This window comes from Anas platyrhynchos, chromosome 3 (genome assembly GCF_047663525.1).
Source record: "Anas platyrhynchos isolate ZD024472 breed Pekin duck chromosome 3, IASCAAS_PekinDuck_T2T, whole genome shotgun sequence".
Classification (NCBI taxonomy): Eukaryota; Metazoa; Chordata; class Aves; order Anseriformes; family Anatidae; genus Anas; species Anas platyrhynchos.
In genome coordinates, this window is record NC_092589.1 from 6,797,206 (window position 1) to 6,823,323 (window position 26,118).

The window sequence follows — 26,118 nt, forward strand, 5'->3', positions numbered from 1 at the left end:
ATCCCACAGCAAAATAACCCCCCAAAATAAAACCTTTTGTTATCCAGCCAGTCAATTCCCAGCACAATTCACCATGAAGCTACAAAAACACACTAGTTCTGTACTGTATGAAATGCAACAGCAAGTCAGCAACATCACTGAAAAAAATAACGTAAAACCTTTAACAAAGCATGTAGCAAGAGAAGGAGCACCTTGCAAAGGACAAACACTAACATTTCTTGACTAAGTCACTGAAATAGTGTCTACAACAATAATTACACATGGGAAGCACTGATCTTAATTATATAGGATCAGAAATACAAAGAGGATAACACCACACACCTTCCAAAAAACATTCATACCCGTGGTTTTGTTTACCATCCTGCACTTTCCTATTTGACACTCTACAGGTTCCAAAAACAACAATCAGACAACATCTTGCATATTTGTTAAATTACTACCTATGCCACTAGATAGCTGTATACCACTAGAAAGAAACATTAGTGTTTCTAAAACAATTGTGTCTTAATTAGTGTTTCAAAAAATACTGCACTTTTTTCAGAGAAAATCTGAGAAGGTTCCTGGAACGTGGAAACAGAGGGGAAGGGATGTTTAAATTGTGTTGCCATAAATTCAGTTGGTGAGCTAAGACAAAATATCAGAAAGGAAGACTTAACACAAGCTAAGAAAACAGAGGTGAAGGGGAAAAAAAACAAACAAAAAAAAGAAACAACACAAAACTTGTAGTTTAATATCTCAATATACGAGGAAAGAGAGGGAAGAGAAAGAAGAAAACCTAGATCTTTTTGTTCACAGGTGAAAGGAATTTTGGACACCTGAAATTACTCTGTAGAAAGCTTTTAAGTGAGGGCAGCCAGGTTCTCAAATGAGGAGGGAGGTCATCTCAGCATCAACCTGAATCCTGAAACTCAAATACTTGGCTGCCTGCCAAGTGCAAACGCAAAACAAAATCTCTCTTTATACCTGTTATTTTCACAGACCAGCAGTCTCCTCATTAAAGAAAAAAGAATATTTCTTCTTCTTATGGTCTAAATAGCATAAAAAATCTTTCTGTCTATGAAAGGAATGATCATTTTTCACTAACTGACATCAGGAAAATAGTTTTAGTAATCACTGTTCAAAGACCTGAAGACTCTTCTGTTCAATCTCATTATTTTTAGCTTCAGTAGATTTCATACTCTTCAGTACCTTAGATAGTGCTCTGATGCCAAACTTAAGAGCCAGGAACAGCTAAATTAAAGGTATCTGTCTCTGTGATATTATGAAGTTGAGCCCTAAGACACTGCACATAACTGGACAATATGCCTACTAAGCCAGCAGAAACCCTCAGCACTGCAGAAGACAGTCAAGTAAACTAAATCTAAAAAGACATGCAAATACCTACAGCTAGAGAACAGATTTCCCTATCTTAGCTTTCTGCTGCTTTCAAATGAAAAGTTGTGAAACCCAGTGTTTTTCCTAGACAGAAAATGCTTTAGCTGCCTTTCCACAGAAAAATTTGCAACCCATGCAGATAAAAGTGGGAAGCTACTGTTGCAAAACATTTGCTAAAAAATTCTGATGATACTTCTAAACAAAAGGGAAGAGCTAGAACTAACTCATAGCTCTTTTAGAAAAAATACAAAAAGATACCTCCCGCAAACCCACCTTATCAAGATACAGAAGCAGAAATCCCAAAGGTTGACAGTTCCAAATGCATCTGGAAAAGTCAAAACACATAATGGGGATGACCAGACATAATGGAAAACATCTTCCTTTGACAAACCTGCAGAGGCTACAAAGGTACAAAATAAATCTTAGACTTCCTTTCTCCTTTGACTAAGTAAAAAAGAAAAAAAAAAAAAAAAAAGGAATGAAAAGCTTTCCTTTTGCTGCTCATTCAATCACTGCCAGCTCTGTAAGTGCTTTCTGATCCAAAAATTTCTCATGAAGAGAGTCTCTAATGAGAAGGAAGATTTGTACTGCAGTTTGTTCAAACTGCAGAAGTAAGACATGTTCCCCATCCCTCTGCACCAGCCTTTTGCCATTATTTGGCCAGCAAAATACCAGGATAACTGATTGCAAAAGACACGTGAAGACAAGCAGCAACACTTGATATTGATTTGTTCCCAACTTTTCAGGTAAAACATCAGAACGACTGGAATTCAGGTTTTAAAAATCACATGCTACGAAAGTGCAAAAGAAGGTCTTCTGTTCGTGATGCATTCCTTTCAAATGACAGGCTGTTTACAGATGCCCTTGCCAAGAAAGCAGTATCTCAAATGAGGACTTGACAATTTCCTTCAGCTTTAAGATAACTCTGATCTTTTTGCATAGTACATCTGCTCTTCTACAGGAAACTTATAGTACATTGTTAGTGTTTTTCTTGTTAGTGTTCCTTAATTAGTTACTACTTGTTAAAAACGATTTCATTCACACTATACTTCAGAAGATAAATTAACCAAGAATCACCCTAGTTTCAGAGTTTTAACGTAAAGGAAGGATGGGAAAAAATGGATAAAACTGAGATTTGGCTGTTACCACTGTAACAATACACCACAACTGGCAGTACAATACTGAAAATACCCCAGCTAACCAAGCCACCTCTCATATTCAATGCACTTCTTAAAATGCTCATTTTGCATAGCCTAAAAGATAGTTATACTCCTCTAATATTTACTTCTACTGCTACACAACTAGTGGCTTTGGAAAAAAAAAACACACCTCTCAGGGAACAAATAATAATCTTTGTTAGTAATGCAAATCTTTGGAAGTATACAGGAGCTTAATGAAATTACATTCAGGTCTCGCCAGATCATAATAAGGTATTTCCATCATACTTGCAGAGAATTCTTTGTTTCTTTTTGGTTTTTTTTGGACACTATGTATCAAAATTAACTTTTAAATAAATGGATAGCATGGACTCACGCTCACCTATTGACTTAATGATGAATTACATGAAAAAATTGATTTCAAGCAGTTATGTGTTCTGTATTCTCAAGGTATTTTCATATTTTTATGGAAGCAAAAATGTGCTACATTCCGATTCTTTATTTTAAAAATATCAACCTATTACCACTTTAAACATTCAAGTTGCTATTTACATGAAATCTACAGCATTGAGGTCTTGACTGCTGCTACATTTGAACAAGCAGGTGTTAAAGAAAACCATCTATAGTAGAACTACCCACATAAAAAGCAAGCCAACTGCTGCTGCTACAGGAGAATGTGTCTCCAGTGAGACAGATAATGCGCATGGCTATAACCCCCAAGATAAACATAAAGAGCATATCACAAATAAAATCCTTGGTATCCTTTAGATAATTCGACTATTATTTCAAAAAAATGGTTATTTCAACTTCCTAAAGACATAATTTTGTCTAAATCCTAAGCAGTTTTAACATTGATTTTAGAGTTGTTACAAAAATAATACATTTCCTCATTGGAATACAATCCCACACATGAAGCTTCAAAGATTTATAGGAGTCTTCTTTAGAATTGTGAAACACACCTGAATTACACAAACACAGATTTTGAAGAAAAACAACACACAGTTCTAAAAGCACAGCCTCAGAGAATTCATGGAAAACTAATAACAGGGATAGGTGCCAGTGATGGCCAAACAAGCTTTATTTAACTAAATTATTTGGAGCATTGTTAAGGTGGCAAAAATACTACTTGCATATGAGTTAGCTAGTTCTTATTTATACATGATAACTGATGTGTTTATTATTTCATAATCTACATTTTTCTAAAGGTTGCTTTATCTCTTATCTTTAAAAAACAAAACAAACAAAAAACAGTAAAAAAAACAGAAACATTTAGAAATATTTTGAAGTTACCATTATAAAACAATTTATTACACCCTGATTAGAATATTTCTGATAACACCCCAGCTTATCACTACTCCCCACTGGGTTAAATCCATAACAATACTAAAGAACCACAATCAGACAGAGCACTTAAAGTATTCATAATAATGTTCCTACTTACGTTTCTGTGTCTGAAACTAATGACTCATTATTACACACATCATTGAAGGTATGAAGTTGATTCTATAGTTAGAAAAAGGAAAAAATAATTAAAATTTTATCTAAATACTTTGCGAGGTAGTTCTCTTTAATAAATAATATTAATGACACTAAACATTCTTCCTAATACTTTCAATGGTTTTAAATACAATTCTTTGACAGAAATTGAAACAACAGGCATTCTAGTAGGCAAGAAGGATTATTTTGTTTGTTTTTTTAAATCAACCTTTCTTTCATTAAACCAATTAAATAATGTTAGGAAACTCTGCCCTCTATGGAAATCAAAGCAAGGCATCTAGCAGTAACTCTGCACACAGGTTCTTATGAGACATGAAACTCACACTCTAGAAAGTAATGAGTGGGGTTGAGTCCCCCATTGTTGTACTGTAAAGCTTACTACAACAAAGATTTCAATACTGATAATGTGACAAAAGAAAGCCTATAAAATTGGAGAGTGAAAATTACAGAAGACTGTATATATAATGAAACTTTTTTCACTATGTCACAAAGAAATGAAAACCCTGTTAAAGTATTACATCTTGCACACTAATCATCCCATGTTTACACAACACCTCAGTAATTCATGAACCCCAGATTTTTGTGGTTGTATACTAATTGGAATTTTGTTTAGGTTGCCAAAATTCCTTGTTAATATCCTTGAAAATTCAAAATTTTGAAAAGCTGTAGCTGATAGTGGTTGTGTTTTTTCCTCTGTGTGTGTGGGGGGGGGAGGGGGGGTGTTGGCTCATTGGTTGGTTGGTTTTTGTTAAATTCGGTGCCTTACTCTATTTACAGGAAAGAAACTTTATTTACTATGTTAGTGTATGAACTCCATGCTTTGGAAATCCACGTGACTTAAACATATCATTAGCATTAATAATAATTATTAATCTCACTGTCAGCTATTTCAATCTTCTACTAGTGTTAACTAAAACAGATTCAAATAATATGAGACAGAACAGCTTGTGGGGATTGCATCACCACTTATAAAAGAATTGTCTTTAAAAGTGAGATGTTTATCATCATTTCAAACTTTGGTTAAGGCAGCATGAGAAATTTGGACCGATAGAATACCTGAAGGTTATGATGGAGGAGAGTGAGAGTAAACAAGGAGTACTGGGGATTTTAAAATAAAAGCTAGACAAAAATTTTATTCACATTTTGTTGAAACTACAGGATCTAAATTTTAAAAAACATAAAAAAAAATATATGCACCTTTAAACATTTAGAATTTCTCTAGTACTTAGAAAGGCTTTCTTTCCATATGCACTTTCTCTGGAGATGTGCTCTCAAAAAAGACCATGAAACTGTTTTAACTCTCCACTATGCAGCTTGATACAATTGGCTGAAATCACACCTGTTTTCTTCCACATCTGTAAGCCTACAGGGTCTTCATAGAAAATACTAATTTCAACCCTCAGAACCAACTTTCCAGATATATAGATGACTGTTTCCAATTCTTTAAATGTATATGATATTTTTAAACATTTAAAATTACATAATGAAACTTTTTGGTCATCTTGTCATCAAAACATTAAAGACACAGGAATGAAGCTTTTGAAATTCAAATTAAAGTTGTTGCATAACCTCTTCAAAAAAGTTATTTGTTTCTTTCTTGAAACATCTCAAGCTCACACGCTCTACAATTCTGGTGAGTTAATCTCCTTCAGACTGTACAGAAAGATTTATTTGTGCCTAACCTCAAAAATTTTAAAGTGAAAACATGTTTTTGAAGAAGTAAAATCGAAAATGAATTAAAATTAGTGAGACACAAGAGCCTGATTACACCATTATTATAGATAAGTTATTAATAGATATTTTCAAATGAAATACATTTAGGAGTGGAAAAAATATGTGAACAGAACTTAATGAACAAATTGTTACGGCTCATTAGAATTGGGTCAAATAAAGAAGTGAAAGGTCACTGGTATTTCTGAAGGCTCATGCCCCATCCGAAAATGTTTTCAAAGGTATCAAAAAGTGGAAGAGCATCAAAGTATGACCCTTATTGATTTTAAATCTATGGCCATGTGTTGATCCAAACTTCCAATACAAAATCCTTACCCAAGAGAATTCTGATGAAAGCTTTTCTTTTTCATATTTTAAGGTTCAAATCATTTATACAACTGGTCTTAGATTACCAGCACAACAGTGCAATACAAAGTACACGTGGGATAGTGCCGCACCACCTTAGCCTCACTCACCTCCAAACCTTTTTTTTTTTTTTTTAACTTCATTTGGTTACTATGAAAAGGCAAAGAGAGTAACATACTCTTAAGATTTTGCAAGATATATGAAAGATTGCAAGAAAATAAAGAGGCCTCTGCCCAGACACTACTTAATCTAACACAAACATGTTATTTGCAAAGTACAACAGAAGAATGAAGTTTCAGCAAAGAACAAAAAGCAATCTCCCTAGCTACTCTTGTCTCCAGACCCCGGCATCAAAAGAAATTACACTTTTTACATTAGAAATCAACATAGGAAGAATAAACAAGCAGTGTGCAAGTTTGTACCGAATTTATTCTGGGAAAACCCTACAATGTTACCTTTGTATTTTCACTAATTCACAGAAATAAAAATGTGTTGAAAACCTGGAAAAGGAAGGATGCCCAGATCGGTTATGAGAATTCATTTTCACATATTTAAGTTCATCTGTAACTGGAAGGACATGGAAAAAAAAAAATGAGTCCCATCTGTGATGCAATAGTAAAGAGAGAAGAGGGTATTTTAGAACTGAATCTCCTCAACTGATGGATGACTGGGAGATGAAATCAAAAAGAACCAAGGTAACAACAAAAATAAAATTCCAGGTATATCTTGGTTTACACTTTGCTGTAGTTTTCTGTAGCTATTTCCAACTTGATATTCAACCTAGTCAAGCTTCCACTTTGCTAAAATTAACCTACATGTGTCTGTCTTCAACCTTGTTTTGTAAATAAGAACTTAAGTCAGATGATATGACACATTATGCATACACTACTCCCTCAAGAGAGGCAAGTCTATATTTGGTGGTAAGCAAATATAATCCCTGTATGCCATACAGCACGTATTCTGTGAGTCTCAAGAGGTTTCACGAAACTGAAAGGTTTAATTTTAGGACTGGTCATGTTAGCTGTTAAGCGGGAAAAAAACATCTCTTGGCAGACACAAATCAACACCTCCATGTTAGAACACATGCATCTGTTTAGATTCATTTATGATTTTGGTCAAAAATTTCCCTCTCCATAATGATGGCAAAAGTATCTTTATCTTGCAAAAGGAATAATTAGACATGCCACAGAGCTTATTTGACCAGCTCTGTATTGTTCTTGATCCTGTGAGTGAAGTTAGAAATGCATATCCGAGTCAACTTTCCATATAAATAACGAGAAGATATTCTTCTTTGAAATAAAATGTGTATTTGAAAGTTCACACTTTTGAATATTTTGCATAAAACTGCGCCGCAAGTTTTCTTTGAATCTTCACATCTATTTGAGAAATGAAGTGACAAATTGCTTCAAGGCTAAATTCTCAACTTTAGGCAAATGGAAGTCCAGGAAAGGAAAATATTTTCCAGTTGCAGTTATCTTGGTTCTAAAGTCTTAAATACATACAGGAGGCTGAAATTGTGCTGATTGAGAAGAACACTTCAATGGAATTACTTTAACAAATTCTAGCCATCAAAGATATGAATAGAAAAAAATCAGAAAAGTAGTAATGAAAGTACATCAGTAATAGATAAGGTTGTCTGAAAATACTACCTAACTAAACTGACCTACAATAATGATTTGTAAGCAGATCCTTGCTTGCAAAGAGGACACAAAACTTCAGTAAAGAAGCTGACAAAATTTCTGAAAATTTTGGTTCAAATTTCACTCTCAAAGTTGCACAAATCTGGCAATCAAAATAGTTCCAGGCAAAGCATACCAAAAAAAGTAGAGCAAAATTCAGAAGCCAAACAAGAAAAAGAAAATGATGCTTCCAAAGACATCTTCCTGAGATCTTTAAAAAGAGAACCAAAAAAGAGAAATTTTTTATTTGAATGAGAAAGAATAATGAACTGTCTCAGAGTTCCAGAGTAGTTTTAGAGACTATTTGTACAAAAAATTAATAACTTATTAACAAACAATATACCTTTTTTTTTTTTTTTTTTGTATGTGTGTGTGTGTTTTGGTTGTTTTTACAAGCTGAAACCTATATCTTCTATCTGAAACTACTGTAGAATATTGATTTTGGTAATACATACCTGTTAATAAAAATCTCATTTTTACATTACATATCATAATATTTATAAATTGCAAGTTTGTAACATATTTATAAATTGTAACACGGTAACAAGAGGAGGAGGGAAGGATTACTTCTATGTCCAATCAATGGAAATATTTTAAAATACATCTACCAGATATTATGAGAGATCTGTAACTGTATAAATAATAAAGGACATGGAAATGAAAAGTCAAAACAAAAATATATGCCATATTTCCACCTTAGACTTCATCAACTCAACTCAAATCTTCTTACACAAAAAAACTCCAAAAATTCAATTTACACTAATTAAGACAGAAAATTAGAATTCAGGCATTGAGTGTGCAAAATATAGCACTTACGTAAAGTCACAAAAATGTATTTAAATTGCATATAGAGTAACAAATACATGCTGTCACTATTTCTTCCAAAAATTAAATTTCTCTACAGCTTGCCTACGCTGGACAAACTGCATTATGTTTTCATTCATATAAATACAAAACTGAATGGACAGTGGATTCAGATAACTTGTCTTGTATTTACTGACACTCAGTGATGAAGAGAATCACTGAGGGATACTGTGTAATCTGTTAGTCAGAGATGGTTAAATATGCTCAGAAAGGACTAAAAAACTTCAGCAGAACATGTGTATTCATTTTAGTGTAGTTTGTTCCTATTCATCATTTTGTGCATTAAGGCAGACATGACAATATGACCTATAAATCTTAAATACAAGAGTGTCAGCAAAACACAAAATTGAAAAGGCTCAGGTTAATAAAAAAAAAAGTTTAAAAGTTCACTTCTATCCCTTTGTGATTATAATCCGCATGTAGGAAACAATGACAGACAAAGGATGCCCAATGTACCTTGGCTGGTGCCATGTGGAGCATTTCCATAGGAAAGGGAAGAGTGGGGGTTCTGGTTTTAATCTATTTCTATTTAATACTATTTACATTTACCTATTCAATTCAGTCTTCTGCTAATTGATGCACTTCCTTGAGAAACAGACTATACTAAACAAACAGGAAAAAGAGGTACCTACAATTTGAAGAAATGTCTACCCTACAGTCAAGACACTGTAAAGGTAAAAATCCAAACAGACTGAAAGTGTTTGTAAGCAACAACTGTAGCCATGTCAATGGACTTAATTTTACATACCTTGTTGCAAAACATGGTTATAATACAGTTTTGTTTGGAATGGTAAATTGTTCGGGAAATGTGTTATAGTTCCACATACTGCAGAACACAGACATGTCTTAGTCATATCTCTCAGTACACCTTACATTCAGAACCACAACTGTAATTTCCTAACACTGTATATACAAGGATTCTCTTGTTTCACACGTTAAAAATGCCCCCAAATAAGTCAGTATTGTAAAACACAATAGAAACATTATTTTTCTAAATATTTATATTTTTAAAAAGTTCTTACTGTTATTTGACTCAGCCCAGCCAATCGCATTGTTAGAGTTGGAGACATAAAGTATTTAAATGCAAGATCAAGACTTTCTTTATCAAAACACAAGGCTGTATCCAATGGTTCTTTAACTGTGCTCCACATTAAATCTGCCATGTTCCGGGCTGCGCTTTGTCTCAACTCCTGGTCTGACAGTTTACATAAATACCTGGAATAAATTACAAATGGAAGAAAAGAAAGAGTATGATTCAAACTAGAACAACATCTCGATTATAGCAAATATGTGTTTCCAACAGCTGTAGGAGTAACGAGTTAAAATATCACTATCAATAATATATCAGAAGTTGACAACAATGAAAAAAACACCAGGGAAGAACAGAATTATGTAAAATACATTAAAAAGGAAATACATTTCTGACTTTAATCCTCTTCAAATTTCTATGTTGAAAAAACAGATACCCACAAAATGACATGAATCCCACACAGTTCTTTGGAAATGCAGATTGGAAGCCTTCAGTATTTTGAAGTTTCGGCTACATCCAACCTAGATTTAACTACACAGAAATGTGTTAAAAATCCATTTGTTTGACAGCCTAAGTCTGGATCTATCCTTGGAGACTGGACAAATATATGCAAGAACCTTTTAAAATATAAAAGAGATATTAAACTACACTTAACTAGATTTATACACCAATCCTTTGCATTTGCATTGTATAAACATTAGTAAATTAAGAAAAGAAAAAATACAGGCCCTGATTCTTATTTAGATTGAGGCCCTTTTTCACAGCTCTTGTGTAGTGGCCTTAAAATAAACACTCTTCAACGATACTTAGCATTGTCAAACACAGCAAAGAGACTTCAGCACAAATAATCAAAGACTGTGCATCTATGACAGGAATCACTGATAAGTAACAGGAGGACAAGAGAAGGACTACTGGGGGCCATCGTAACCAGATTCCTCACTGTTATTAATTGTAATATTTATTTTCTTATGTTGAGCACTGAAAAACAGATAATGGCAAGGAAGTAATGCTTCTGTGCTATGATTTCTAAACAAAACAAAAAGCGGCAATGAAAAGGCATAACTCATTTGAAAAAGTTCAGCAGCAAGCCCAACCTAATCACCTATTTCTAATCTACAGACAGGTGAAAGGATTAGAAACACTGGTGAAAAAACTCATTGGTCTCTGTTACAAAATGTAATCATCTCAAATATCAGTAATCTTGGCCCATTTTTTATCTCCACGTTTTTACATGCAAACTATAATCAGTGCTGGTTCCCAAACCCTTTCAGTCATAATTTAAGCTATGGGGGAAGAAATGTCTTTTTCCAAGATGGGAAACGCCATCTTTCTGAGGAAGCACGTCAAACTTGACCCTACCTCAAAGTGAAACTGCAACTGAAGGAAAGCCCGTGTATGACCGAAGCCTTTATTTCTGCTTAAATACTGGCACAGGCTTCCTAGAGAAGTGGTTGATATCCCATGCCTGTCAGTGTTCAAGAGACATATGGACGATGTCCTCAGTAACAGGCTTTAACTTTTCGTTATCCCTGAAGCCGTCAGGCAGTTGGACCAGATGATTTTTGCAGGTCCCTTCCAACTGAACTATTCTATTCAGTTTTATTTTAGAATGCATATTAAGCGCTACTTTATTGTTTTGTCAGGATTTCAGAAGATCTTGAAGGTATTAAAAGAAATTAACAAATTCTCACTCTACATATAACAGATAAAGAGTGCATGTGTGTAACAGGCAGGAATGGGCATGGATCAATTTACACAGAAAGGAGGATGCTTTGAGGCTTCACTGCATTTCACTAACAAGGCTATCATCTGAAACCCTACTTACACTAGAAAGTTTGGTGAAGCAACTATGTTGATCTAGTTAATGTAATGAAAGTTTTGATTCCTATGCAAGTATTGATGTAAGCCCACTTTTATTCATAAAACTTACACTGCAGCAATATTTTTAAGGTTCTTTTAATTTACTTATTGTATTTAGTCTAAACTTATATCAGACCTGTGTCACATTTCTGTACTATATAATTGATAGTGCTTTTAAAAAATTCCACTTCTATGATTTAACGTACACTGTAGGTGCATTTTCAGAGCTACAGAAGTACTCCAACAGTACAATCTGCTTTGCCCAGGGTCTAGAGAAAGCTACAGAGAAAGAGCACTTTTTGTTTGTTAATTTGCACCATTTCTAAGCCTTTTTAATGTAACTAGGTTATTCTAAGAGCTAAGCACAGTACAGATGTAGAATGGCTGAGGTTGGAAAGGACATCGGGAGGTCACCTGGTCCAACTCCCTTCTCAACCAGGGCCATGTCCAGATGGCTTTTGAAGATACCATACTTGCCTTTCCAAGTATAAATGGATCTACATTAGAAAATTTATTGGCACTATTATGCTGGTCATCAATTAAATATGATCATATTTTTATTACCAGGATTAAATCTGCTGAAACTTGCAAAGTATGCTAAGCTTCATTTTAGTTGTGGAAGGATACAGTGGCCTAGGCCCGTCTCTATCAGTTAACTGCGTCCATTTTATGCTTTTACTGGTATAACTTAATTTTTAACAAAAATTAAATCTTTAGCTAGTACTGGTAATTAATACACATCTTTCCTTACACCGACTAGCTGTAAATTTACTGCACTGCTTTGCACAAGAACAGTGTCACTGGAGCAAGACAAAAGGCCTGGCCAGCCCAAAATAGACTCTCTAAAAGCAGATGAAAGATTTGTCCCGTATGTTACAAGAAAAAAAAAAAAAAGATGAAACTATGTACTACTGTGAATTCATTTATCTCTTCCTTTTATACTTTCGAATTTCTCATTAACCTGTGGCCATTAGTTTCACAATTGCGTTTGCATGAAAAACAAACTTCTGTTAAGCCTGCAACCTGATGATTGCAGTGGATGTTCTCTTCTTTTTATTTTTGATAAACTGAATAATCATTCCATATTATCTTCATATTGTTGTCTTCATATCACTCATATAACAGCCATTTTTGTCAAAAAAAAACCCCAAAAACACACTAGACTGCCTCTTCTCTTAATGACAGTTTTTGTCTACCTGCTTCGTAACCCTATCACCTCAGTAGTTGTTGTTACCTCTATGAAATTGTATTAACAGAACATACACATATATACATTAATTTTTAGAGGTTTTAGTCTGCTGAAACTATTTAAAGTTGCTGTATTTGGGGATAGAGTTCAGTTTTAAATGTGTATTTCCATTTTTATGTAACGCGTACAATCACGTCTCGTGCGTCAGTACTTTAGCTACACAACTGTGAAATAATCTTTTTTCCCATAGTATGACTCCTTTGGACCACAGCTACAAAAAGTATATCAAGCCAAATGAGTCAGGGCTCTTCAGCATTACCAAGAATTAACTTAAGTGCCTAGCTATTGTCTCCTGACTGAAAACTTCAGGCTTATTACAAGAGTTTTTCATGACATTTAGTAGCAAAGAGTAGTCTTGGGTACTTCCATAAAATTCAAATTCTTAAGAAAAATACTTCTAAGCATTAATTTGAATTCTTTCAGCTCCATTCTGTCTCGCTGTATTGCACAGAAAGCACCATGGATCAACAATTCTGTTTGGAGCTTCCACTCCCTCTGCATACACCAGCTCTGTGCTTGTGCCCTGTTCTGAGACTAAAAGGCTAACGCTGGAGAAAACTGCCACACGCAATTTCCTCTCAGTGTGTTTTAGCACAGAGCGTCTCATTTCTTCCTAACTGGGGCAGAGACACAAACCCTTTGTAAACAAAATCTCTCAAGATCGGTCTGAAAAAGGGACAGAGGAAGAAGGAAGAGAAGGGGTTAGAACTAAATATGATATTGATCAGTAGTGTTGCTACACATAGCTCTCTCAGATTTTACCAGAGGAACATTTAGCAAGTGATACCACCTGTGAAGTCAAAGAAAGAGGAGTTTTAGGTCTTTCCCTTCATACTATCCAAGACTTTCTAGTGGTTTATAGAAGCACTTACAATAGCAGGCATACAAGTTTATCTCTTACTTCTTAGAAAAATGGACTTCACTGATAGCCTGTTTCCTTCTCAAGGGCAAAACTATCCATGAGACCCTACGTTTCAATGAAGTTTGCTGATGAAAAAAACGTTGTCCTCAAAATGACACTGTTCATAACTACCACTATCGTGAAGCATCCCATATCTGGCATTATGTAGAACATCTCTCACCTCTGATCTTCACGTGAAGTCAGCTGGAATCAACTATCTTTAAGTCTTGTCTTTCTTTTTATCACAAATAACATGATAATTTTATCATGAGAGTTTTGCAATTTGAAATGAAGAACTGTAAGTTATCGTGATCAATAAAAGCTTCCTTCTGAGGAAGTCAGAAATACTTTGCTTCCTTATTAAAAGATGCCTTTTTTAACTTACATCTTTTATTTCTTTCCTAAACTGTTCAAAAGCATAGGGTTTTCAGAGGCAGGATATGAATACTATTGCTCTATTCTAATTAATAGTATTTATTAGACTTGGTTTTAACAGGAGCAATGACAACTTTGCTAGTCCAGCAATTTGGACTAACAAAGTTTATATCCTTTAGATGAGACATCTCATGAAGGCATCTACCATGTGGCCATTATCAACTACAAAGGGTAGATGTCAGTGAAGAGAAACATCTGGGCATGCACGGTAAACTGCATTTCTAGTTGAGGGGTTTCCAACATGCAGACAACAGGCCATTTCCAATCAACACAAGGACCACGACTTAACATGTATTTGATGTAATCATCTTCTTATGAAGGTTTCTAGCAGGGACCCATCTCTTTCAGATGCTTTGAGTAACAGCTGACACCAATAACATCCTCACTGACCACACATCCACCTCACTCCAGCATGGTAAAAGATGCCTCTGCAGCACTGTTGCTCCATTTGTCACCTGCCCTGGGAGAAGGGTCACACAGTGGGGTCCAGAGCACACAGGAGGCCCACTCCAAAGTGCGAGCAGTTAATTAGAACGCCAAGGGATCGTTCTAGACTAAACCCCCCTCCAAGCTCTCTCAATGTCTTTGCAGAGCAGCAGAAGCTAATGCAGAACTTGTTTTAAAAGTGCTGTCTTGCAGTGCCCAGGGTTATGTTTGCTTTCAGATATGGAAGTAGAAGGCAGAGGGAGACCTTGAGACCCAATGAGGAGAGATCTGTAAGCTTGACAACCAAATGAGGTGAGCTGTATAAGCCATATTTTGCTGAAAGCATCTATGTTAACTTCTGTCCCCTGTAGAGATCCAGCAGTAAAGATTTTGTTACTTGGCCTCCCAGCTTCGTGTCTCACTTTGTAAGTGCATCTTCACAAAGTTTTGGACTTCATAATGTTGAGAAGTCCCAGATCTATCAGCATTCAATTGTAAAAAATGAAAACTGAGAGAACATCCTTCTCTAAACTGCTGGTGGTTTTGAAAGGTGTATCCTGTATCAATGTTACCTTTCTGATGGACACAAATGTATTGGTAATAACATCAAACATCCATTTATGACAAGAAAGTGCTGACAAAGCATGTTTTAAATTAGATGCAAATATTTCACTCGTTAAAGAGATGAGGAAAACAGAAGAATAAAGCATTTTAATTCAAGTGACCCTAATTACATCTACAGTTACAAAGTAGAACATGCTTAAACTATGATGCCAAGCAAGGGAGAATTAACAGCAATATCTGCAGGGTGCTTTGTTCTGTCTCACTCAAGTTCCTTCTTACCAGTCTATCTCTAATTGTTGATCCTTCAATGCTCTGTTTATTTTCCATACACTGCAAGAAGACGGTTAAGGCTCACAAACCAAATTCCCAAGTACATCAACAACTACGGGTTGAATATGTACTGGGACAAGCACTTGAAGATCCCCTGCTTGCCCCTCTGTGGCTGTTTTCCAGGCTGTTTCATGATTAATAATTACTTTTATAGGACTTCAAAGATAACACATCAGCATTAAGGGAGTGTGCACAGCTGGACTGTAACTCAAGAGTGATGTATTTTAATAAAAGATCAGAATACTCTCCTGTCTGCTGGTATAATTTTGGTAGAAACCATGTTACACCAGGATAGGCCTGTAGCCAAGCAAATCATTTCTACACAGTGAAACTTATTTACAATTAAAACCAGAACATTTTAAAGTATGAAACATAGTTCTGAGCCTCACTGGTAGTTTTGAACCTCACTGGTAGGTTTGAACCTCACTGGTAGTGAGGTTCAAAAACTGGTATGTTTTTGTTGCCAATGTAATTACTATTTTTGAAGTGCGCTTTTACACTGGTACAATTAATGTAATCTGCAAGGGCACGTTTACTGATAACAGGGAAGTAAACTATGACCAGTTCAAGCACGTTTCTAATAGTACAGATAGAGGAAACCCAAAGCCTTGGAGAAGTTGTGGGCACACACAAGAGCAGTGGCTTTTTATGTTGTCTACACCAGAAAAAATTAAGTTTGGGCTACTAGCAGTGACCAGCCCTCACCACATCCAGGCAGATACACAAACCCCAGATAATTTCATGAGCAACTCATTAGATTTTTTGCTATTGTCCTAGGAAAGACAATAAAAATAAACTCCTTGTATTATTAAATATTTTTATAAGTACTTTAATTTTAAAGTGTTCATGATAGGCAGCTTATAAAGAAAATCATTGAGACTGAATATAGTTAGATACAGAAAAGTGCGAGTAGACTTTTGATCACACTTCAGTTCATGCCAGCTGGAAATACAGAACATAAAAATGCAAAGCAGCGTTAAAACTCAGTAGATGAAATTTCAGTGACTACCTAGTACTCTTCTACTTGTATCACCTCAGTGTAAATTTTCACTGCAGTTATATGAAGATACTGCAATAAGAGAAATAATTACAATTGATCCTGACACAACATATCAGAATGGGGCTGAATGTTGTATCAAAAATTCTATTCCTAAGATTGATCTGATTGATACTGAGATTAGGCAGATAGAAGGAGCTGCGCCAACTAACTCTAAATATTACCTTCATTCTCCTCATTGAAATAATACAGACAGAGCAATAACTTGAACAACTAGCAAGTATGTAAACTAAAATTATAAATAGGTGCTATCAAAAAGCCCTCCCAGGAACAAATTATTAAATTAAAAATTTACCTGATAACGTAAGTCCTAAAGGGTATAATGTGCTGCATGACAGCAGGGATGTGTAGCCATATTCTGATCTATAATGCAAACACATAAATAGATAAAAAATTCATTAATGACATTTAATAAGAATGTTAAGAATGAAATATTGTTGATATATTTACATACGTGACCCCATTCTATAAAAAGGCTTTGTTGTTGTTTTCATGTTATTTTTAATAACTTGTTAATTTTCTCATTTTCAAAGCCATTAGCTGAAGAATGTTTCTGTGACTTAGAAACATGAGTTGCATTTTTTCTTCTAGTCATTCAGAAAATATGAACTTTGTATAAATAGTATCATACTGTCCAGACATCTCATTTCTGAATTTTCTGTAGTTTCTGAAGTAGGAAAACCCATTGCTCAGCCATGTGGGGTTTCTTTTCCCCTTTTTTTCCTTTTTTCTTTTCTTTTTCTTTCTTCTTTTCAAGTCTCCATGAAGAATCTTGTTCCTTACAAATCTCTCCTAAATCAAGTAAAATCATTTGACTTACATTGATGCTTTGCTTCTTAAGATTTATATACCCTACAAAATAAAACTGTTTTATAACCAGTGATTAAGAGAAGTTTTTTTACTACCCCATTTGCATTCCCATGTTTACCATACTGCCTTTACCACTTTTGCAAAACTGTATGCACTACGAAAATGTATGCACAGAAAAACACCCTGAAACAGCTGTTTAGCACTGCTGTGAGGAAAAGAGGACCAACCAAACTACTTACACAGGCAAAGTTAGAAGTTCCATCTGCATTTCAAAAAGGAATGCTGAGCCTGTTAAACCTGTTACAGAAAGACAACTACGTGCCAGGTAAGGGATCTAGCACAGATGAAACATTAGCAGCTGTTACTACTGACATAATTTTAATCATGCGTGCACACATATCTTCCGAATAGCTAACACCAACAATCACTCAAGGATGAAATGCAGAAAATTCTACATTATTCTTCTTGCTAGAAGAGAAAAATATTAGGCAGTAGGAAAACTGTATGGCCAGTATTTATTTTAAACATTTGTGGAATTAGCCAAATAGCTTTGAGTCAGTTCTGGAAAAAATATTTTCAGACTTACTTTTTACTCTGTGACTGTTAGTACACAATAACAATACTAACCTATTTTGCAAGACAAACCTGCCAAATCTGCACATTGCAAAAAAAATACCACATTTGGTATAAGCTTCTGATTCTACTTGGTCTCAAGAAGGAAAAAAAAAAGGGTCTAGCATGCCAAATATGGGAAGTGTAACTAGAAGATTCTTGTGCTAGAAACAAAAATTAAATAACATTTTGACAAGGAACTGCAATGATGACAAAGATACTATTGTATTCAAGCAATCTGATTTGGAACACAACAATCTGCTGTTTTCCATATGCGAGCCAGCAATCCACAAGGAAATATTTTTTTATGGAATAAAAGTAGTAAAAGGGTTTTATAATTTTGTTTTCATAGCTTTCATTGTTTGTCTTAATTTTCGCTGTGTATTAATTCAAACTTCTCAAGCCATTTCATTCATCTAGATGTTTGCGTTACATATGAATTTCATCCTCAGAATTGAATTAATTGATAATTTTATGTTAACAAAGGAAAATGTAATTTTTATCATGAAATTAAACCTAAATATACTAAATTAAATAAAATGTCAAATTAAAATAATTTCTAAATATTGACATAATTTTTTTTAATAAATCCACAACTCTCATTAGACTTCTTAAGCTTCCACCTGCTTTTAAGATACAATATATATTGCATCTGTTCTATCCTCCAGCTTCAGAGGTTCTTTCTTTTTTATCATCTGTTTTTTATAACACAATTCATTTCTAAAACAGTGTCTCTCTTAACAGTTTGTACTTCTGACTTACGAAGATTCACACAGTAAAATTTAATGAAATTTTTGAAGTTGTCAGCCTATTTCTACTAATTCTTCTCCACTGAGAGGGGCAACAATTCCTCCACAACATCAAAAAACTGAAATCGTTCAGAATGAAGCAATGACAGACTTTACCAGGGATATTTAAACCCTCCACAAAACAAGCTGGAGGTCATGGATTTCTCTGCATCTGTTAGTTCTTTAAAGAGACCAACATAATGTCAGGTAGTTAAGCTGAGCAAATACCACAGAATATGAAATATGGGAAGAAAGGTGGAACCAGGTATATGACTAAAAAAGGAGCAAAGAAATACTCTTAAGAAGGAACAGTCCTACCACAATAATGTTGCTAAGAAAGCATCTTGCCGAGCAGCAAGTTGGAGAAAAACCAAGATTGCCAACTAGACAACTCCCTGGGTGATGCAAATTGTGTTATATTACATTTGCTGGCTTTATTACAAACATAAACTTGTCTGATGAAGGCATTTACTCAAACTAGATCTTCTCTATACAAGAATTCAAACAAACATCTTTTCAATAATTTTTCTGTCCTCTATACAAAGGAAACGCCACTAATAATAAGTAGCTCAGTTGCCCTGAACAATTTACTGATTTGTGCTGGTGGTCTTCTCTTAAATGAGCCTTTGCAGTGCACTTGATGAGACATACACCATTCTTTGTGAAAGAAACAGTGCAAATGCTTTCCAAGTTGAATGTTACTGCTTGTTAGTAGATGATTGATTTGACTTTGGTTTACTGTTTCCAACTTCATCTATTACACTTCCTGGAGCTTACTAAGCCCAACATTTTAATGAGAAGTGTTTAGTCCATCTGCACTACAGACTTTGAAATATTTTTTGAAACATTTAAGGTAGTAGCTAAACAACTCGTTTGTCCCAACGACTTTAAATAATTCCATCATTACTACCTTTAATAATCGTTAAAATAAAGGCTATTGAAATACCAACTCTCAAGTGTTGGTGCTACCGTGAAAATGAATTTAACAGATAACATAAACTAGTTCCTGCCTTGCTCGATGGTACCACATAACAATTGGTCTGCTCACAAGTTTGTATCAGAAACTATTTGTATCAGAATCTATTTCATTTAGAACATGAAAACATGAACAGCTACAACAGTTCAACTTGCTGCTTTGTCTCTCTGCTCATTTTAACTTAATTGAGTCAGGACATTACAGCAGAAACTCAGCTGATATACTGGAGCAAGAGATACCAGCAGGTTGTGCTGAGAACAGCCAGAGATGAAAAGCCCATCAGCTCATCACCTGAAAGCTCATCAGATCCTACAGAAAGGGCCAGAAAACCTATCTTTACAGTTTAACATAAAGAGTGCTGCAGCAGTCCTCCTGTCTAAGATTACAACTACTGAGCACATCATGGCCTTACTCATTTGTTCTCTGACCTACAAGTGAAGAACCATTACACTAAAAGGATCAGGAGGAAGCGATATGATCACCAACACCAGCTTTACTTCAGTGATTGGTTCCCTCTATGCAAACATGTTTCAATACTTATTTAGAACATCATCCTGGCTGGTCAGGAACGGAACAAGGAAGGAGCAAAGATGTGTGGAAGCAAGGATCTGATTTTAAACATGTAATACTGCAATGAACCAATATAAAAATGATGTTAAACTCACTTTGTACAAGGCGTATAAAGCTATTTATTTCATTTACATCCGTATGTAACAGGACAGGACATGACTTCACATTCACATTATTGTAACTCTTCATATGTCCTTCAGAAAGATGTTTTAATTTCTATTACCAATCTCTCTCCTCCAATCTCCTCCACTAAAATCCATTTGTAATTCTTCTAGTAAAAAATAGCTATTATTCCAAAATGGAAAAACAATGAAAGATATCGATTCTAAAACTAACTGAAAATAAAAGACAGCTCTCTCTACACTGCAAATGTTTATAATGATAAAAAATCACAAGAAACCAAAAGGAAAAGAAATCCCTTGTGCCTCACAGGAAATAGGTAAAAAGTTAATGTAGCCTAAGACAGCTTAGAATATTTTCATGACACAACTTCAGGAACAAAAACGACATCTGAAACTGTCCTTACAGGTATTTTCTGAGGCTCCTACAATCTTGATGTCTAGGAATGATGAAATGATCCAAAGTTGCAAAATTAATTACATGCCTACAGGAGATACATAGGGTTTGGATGGTGAAATGCTGCCCCAGTGGAGAGCAGCCCTCGCATTCCCAACAAGGACAACTTTGCAAGGACAGCTTCCCTGCTCCTACAGTTCTTCCAGACTTCAGTCCTTTTACTTGTTATAATGTGTTTAATAGTACAAAAAAATGTAAAGACAACACTTACATTCGATACCACTGTGATAAATGCATGTGCTATAAGAAATGGCAGTGTCTCAGGGGTTCCGTATTCAAAACAATCCTTCATGAGGGAAAGGCCATTTTTTCCACAAAATAGACAAACATAGCGAAGCAAGTGCAATGGTACTTCTACATCCTAGAGAAATTAAAAAATAAAAAAGGAGAAGAATACGAACAATCAATGCTAGATCCATTCAGATATACAGGAAATACAAAATAAAATAAAAATATCATAACAAATCTATACAGAGGAAGCAACATAGCTATTATAAGTTTCTAGGAGATATGTAATGGACAACTTACATTCATGTCACAGAATGCCCCTAGTATATTGCTTTCTTGAGCAGAAATATCCTGTTTAAAAGGAAAAAAAAATAAAATTAACTAATAGAAGCAATAAAAACATTTTTGTAGAACAAAACACAACTGATCATTAACAGGTATTATAGTCAATTAACAGAAAAATCAAAAACCTAGATTAGACGAAGTCAGAAGCTAAAGCTTTGCTCCAATTTCACACTCCAAAGCATATTTTTCTTATTTATGAGTTTACTATTGTTGAAATGCATTTGTAAGTACACAAATACACATTTAAGGTAACATCTCAGCAGTGGCTCTCAAAGGCTGGGATCAAAACATCATTCTTCACCCCCCACCTACCCACCCTCCCTTTTCACCCTCAATAGCAATTTTTCAACAGAAATACTGCAAAGGGGGGTACAGCCTGGTGCAGTGGCTGCATATAATTCCTTAACTTCAACTATTATATTATTTTACATATAATGAAACACCTCATATAAAATTAGTGCCTAATACTCTTTACAGGATAAAGCTAATTTAAGAGGAAGAAAGAATTGTATCACCTTATCAATCTGTTAGCTATCTGCTATGATGACAAACATATTTTCCAGAAGTACTAAACTGAAAAGAGTTTGGAAAAATAACTTTTCTTTTTAATGTTCACAACACCTACTTGTTGGGCAGCATAAAGCGGGAATTTTCTTTATTAGGGTTGTTACACATACTGTGTGTATCTTGCATGTGGCTAAGAGCAAAAGGGCACTCAAACTATCATAAAATGTGACTGTAAAACCACAATATTGCCATGGATACTTGTAGGTAGTTACAGCACACCTTCTTCTTCCCATCTCTCTGTACCAAACACCCAGTTCTCATATTCACAATTCAAATGCAAGTTTAAGATAATTTCTTAATGAAGTTTCCTGAATACATTTCAAATACCTCTGTAGGAATAAGCTTCTGCACACTATAGCACAGGATGCCAGAGGCAAGTGATTTTGGAGGGATTAAGTGCGATACAAACGTTCTGAATTATTCAATATAATTGTATTATATCTAAGCATTTATTTTCCTTTTTCTCCTGCTGAAATCTAAGTCATGCCTGAACTCGTGACACCATAACAGCTATTTTTAAAACAGCTCTGAAGCCAGTAGGTGGTATGTTTTCAAGTAGCTAGAAAAGGTGTTCAGTGCTATGCTCACAAAAACTGCAAAAATACTGTGAGAAAATTCATTAGTTTTCTTGAATAAAATAAAGAAAGAATTATTGTCAGGTAAACTACAGTTCTTAGAATAGAGAAGTCAACTCATGGAAGTTTGGTGCGTGAGCGCTTACTGAAAGCGTCACGGTTGAAAGACCGAGTCTGGAAATGTGACTTCTGTACTTGCAGATGTGAAACAGAACAGTCAAGAGACCAAAAAATCCTTATGATCACCTTTATGAGGAAATAAGAGAATTCCTCATGGGAATCTTATATGCTATTAACAACCACCACTCCAGATGAAATATGCTAACTTAAGTCTGCCACAGGCACAGTTTTGGGTGGAGGGTACTTAATTAGGGGTATCTTCCAAAGAAAGATTTACTTGAAAAACAAAAGCATAGATGGCAACATTCCAAAGAACCAGAGGACTACAGACACCCAAATGACTGATTTTTTCCTCTTTCAATTTCACCTTCTTTCAAGAACTGCTGAACAGTTGGCTTACTCCCTTAAGATTCATTATTCATTCCTGTCTAGAGGAATTTTAAGACAGTACAAAGTTCAGGAGTGCATTTTATCTTTTTGCTTCTTTCTTTACAGGATTTTAAGAGCCTCCATTTTCAAAACCTTTTTTCCCCTCTGAATTGCCCATTAAACCTGCTGCATAAAGTAAGTATAAACTGAATAACAGAGTATACAGTTTTGAACTATTCTGTATGCAAGATCTCTTAAAATATATTAAATTGTCAAAAACACAAGCATATTTATAAAAATACTGAGTGTGTCTATTCTTTATCATTTAAAAAATGCAAAGATTTCTCTGTCTGGGCACCAAAAATAATGGTAGACTCCAACAGGAATAAACGGTGTGTTTCCAGACTTCACCTTCACTGAAGCTTTATTCTTCAGTGTTCATGCCCTGAGATGAGCTGTCCTCTAAAGGACTACAACCAGCTCTGCTCTTCTGAAAGCACAAACTTAGTAGAAAGACATTTTTCCTTATGTTTCTGATCAGTTTAAGAAAAGCTGAGGCACGCTTTCTGTCTATACAGACCCATATTCATTCTACGCAGGTCAAGACTATATACTCGCCAGTTCTCAGGTAACATAAGCTTGATTTACTTCCACGTAACATACTTTCACTGTCCTCATATCCAGCACATTTCTGCCCTCTGCAAGGTCACGTTCGCTTTGCTGTCAGAACTTAATTGTTTAAGGAAACTTCTGGTGCTAACACGCAGTCCCTCTGGCTACCAACCAGTCTTTGCTTCTCATTTCACAAGGTCTTCACTTTCTCCAGAAGTGTCATAAATGTGTAACTGACAAAAATAGCTCTTAACCAGTACTATTTTAGGACAGAGTCTACAGGCTGACATAGGGGCTGATATCCTTTTCTCTTGGTTTATTGTTCCTTTTGTATTTAATCAAGCTTGGACTTCTAAAATAGGAAAAACTTGTTACTTTCATATGAAAGTTCTTCTCCATCTGGTCAAGTGTAAAATGACACCTGGATTAGGCTTCAAGACTTGTATTCTGTTTGCTGTCATTAAGAAAAAAAAAGATTTTGGTTGTGTATGCAAAGACTAAGGGTAAATATTGACCACTACTCATTACCAGAAGACAACACCATGTGAAAACCTTGCAGTGGAAGTGTTTAAATGACAGCCTAGTTGGTCATTTCTAGGCAAAGTGCAACCTCACTGGACGTGATGAATCAACCTGTAGAACTTCAACTCAGCAATCCGGCACAAGGAATTTCTGAAGTGGAGAGTGTCTATTTTTCCATCAGAAGTTTTCTCCTTTTCCAAGGCAGAGGAGGAGGGAGAGCTAGTGGCTTTTCACACGAATTCTTGGTGGATTTGTTCTGTCCAGGAATTTATTTAGCTTACAAGTATTGATTGTACATTTTGAACAGGTATTTGTTGTTATTTTGATTCTAAGACTGATTTAAAACAAGAAATGCTCCCATTACTGGGACTACTAATTTGTCCCAATTCAACTAAGATGTGCTCTACACTGAAATCCAAAATTAAATTCTCAATCTCAAGAAATGAGTTATAGTAGCAAAAAGTTTTGACATTAAAATAGCTATCGCTATTACTTTAGAATAAACCCTAGGGCTTCTTAGATATAGAAAATCTCATTTTGTGAAGAAAAATAAAAAAGCTTGATGGTAGATGGCGGGACCTTTTAAATAAATAAAAACCACCCCAATAAAAAAAGAGGAATAACATACATAGCAAGCGTGGCAAGCTAGCATACCTCCCTAATCCATACCTGGGCACACAAAAGTCTAGCAGAAAGGGAAAAAAACACTTTTCCCTCACAAGTTATATATTTTTAGCATAGCTAATGAATGAACATATTCAGTAATTCAAATGATCAATGCACCACATACACTCTCTACAGTGATAGTCACTCACAATGCAGCAATCTACTGCATATCTGCGGCCAATCATTTTATGGTTGCACATCAAGTGGAAAAGAAATCTCACCAAGCACTTTGATATTTTCTTTTTATCATTTGGAAGTGAAATTGAAAGAGAAGAAAAAAATACATGAAGATGTCATTTAAAAGAAGTGTGTTTAGACATAGAAAACCTGTTCCAGAATTGTTCATTGCATATTCCTATGGAACTAGTTTCAGTAGGCGTCCCAGAGGAGTACAAAAGCTAAATCACTTAAGCAGGCATTGATTTTCTTTTCTTTTTTTTTTTTCTTTAAATAATGAGATACATCAGCCCTCTTCAGTTTCTACTTGCAGAGGCAGAACTACAGATTTACGTATGGTTAAAGCTTAAGAGGCAAACCAAAATGAATGATGGGAAAACTGAAATCCACAAATCCTAAGCTTTGTGTCATTTCTCTATATACATATTTGTGGAACTACCGATGTTAAATTATGCCCATGTGTTTCGGCAGAAAAAATAAGAACAAAATCCAGCCCACTCAAAAAAACTGCTGTTGCCCACCCTACCCTACAATATTTTAAACTAGATATATTGTTAAATGTGGCAGGATCCCTTCAACAACAACTAATTATATTGTGATCCCACTAGCATACACGAAAAGTGATGCATGATGACGTCTTTTCAATTTGAAATGAAGTTTAAAATGCAAGCTCAACTACTCATAGCTCCAATGGAGCTCTGAAACTAAAATTAAAAAATAAAAAAAATGAGTTAACTGTAGTTTCATTCTCTATTCTTACTCTGAAGTTTGTTGGATAGAAGTTTTCTTTATATAGCTCTTCTTTGTTTACAGATTTTATAAGCTGTTTATATGTTAAGAGGCCATCACAAGTTGAAATAAAAAGCAAGCTTTCCATAAACTATGTTGTTTCAGCTAGGAAATGTTCACACTAATATTTATCTTGGAAACCATGAGTTAAATATTTGTAGGAGTTTTGAATGTGGTTTTTGTTTTTGTTGTTTTGTTTTCAGAATGCATTATTGAAAGTGTGAGTGGTAGGCGTAACAAGTATCACAGAAAATCGGACTCGCAGAACAAAGCTACTTGCTTTGAAATCAGTTATTCCCATCAATTAAACAGCTGTT

General features: G+C 34.9%; 1 protein-coding gene across 11 annotated transcripts in view; it reads right to left on the reverse strand.

Moving 5' to 3' along the window:
* The window catches only part of USP34 (ubiquitin specific peptidase 34), a 127,223-nt gene that overhangs the window by 79,022 nt on the left and 22,083 nt on the right, over nt 1-26,118 (reverse strand). For all 11 annotated transcript variants that reach the window (XM_072035232.1, XM_072035233.1, XM_072035225.1 and 8 more), the window contains 5 exons: nt 21,360-21,410; nt 21,043-21,192; nt 16,795-16,862; nt 9,670-9,862; nt 3,973-4,034 (listed from right to left, as the gene is read on the reverse strand). In XM_072035232.1, the coding sequence (XP_071891333.1) occupies nt 3,973-4,034; nt 9,670-9,862; nt 16,795-16,862; nt 21,043-21,192; nt 21,360-21,410 (524 nt within the window). The remainder of the gene's footprint in view (nt 1-3,972; nt 4,035-9,669; nt 9,863-16,794; nt 16,863-21,042; nt 21,193-21,359; nt 21,411-26,118) is intronic.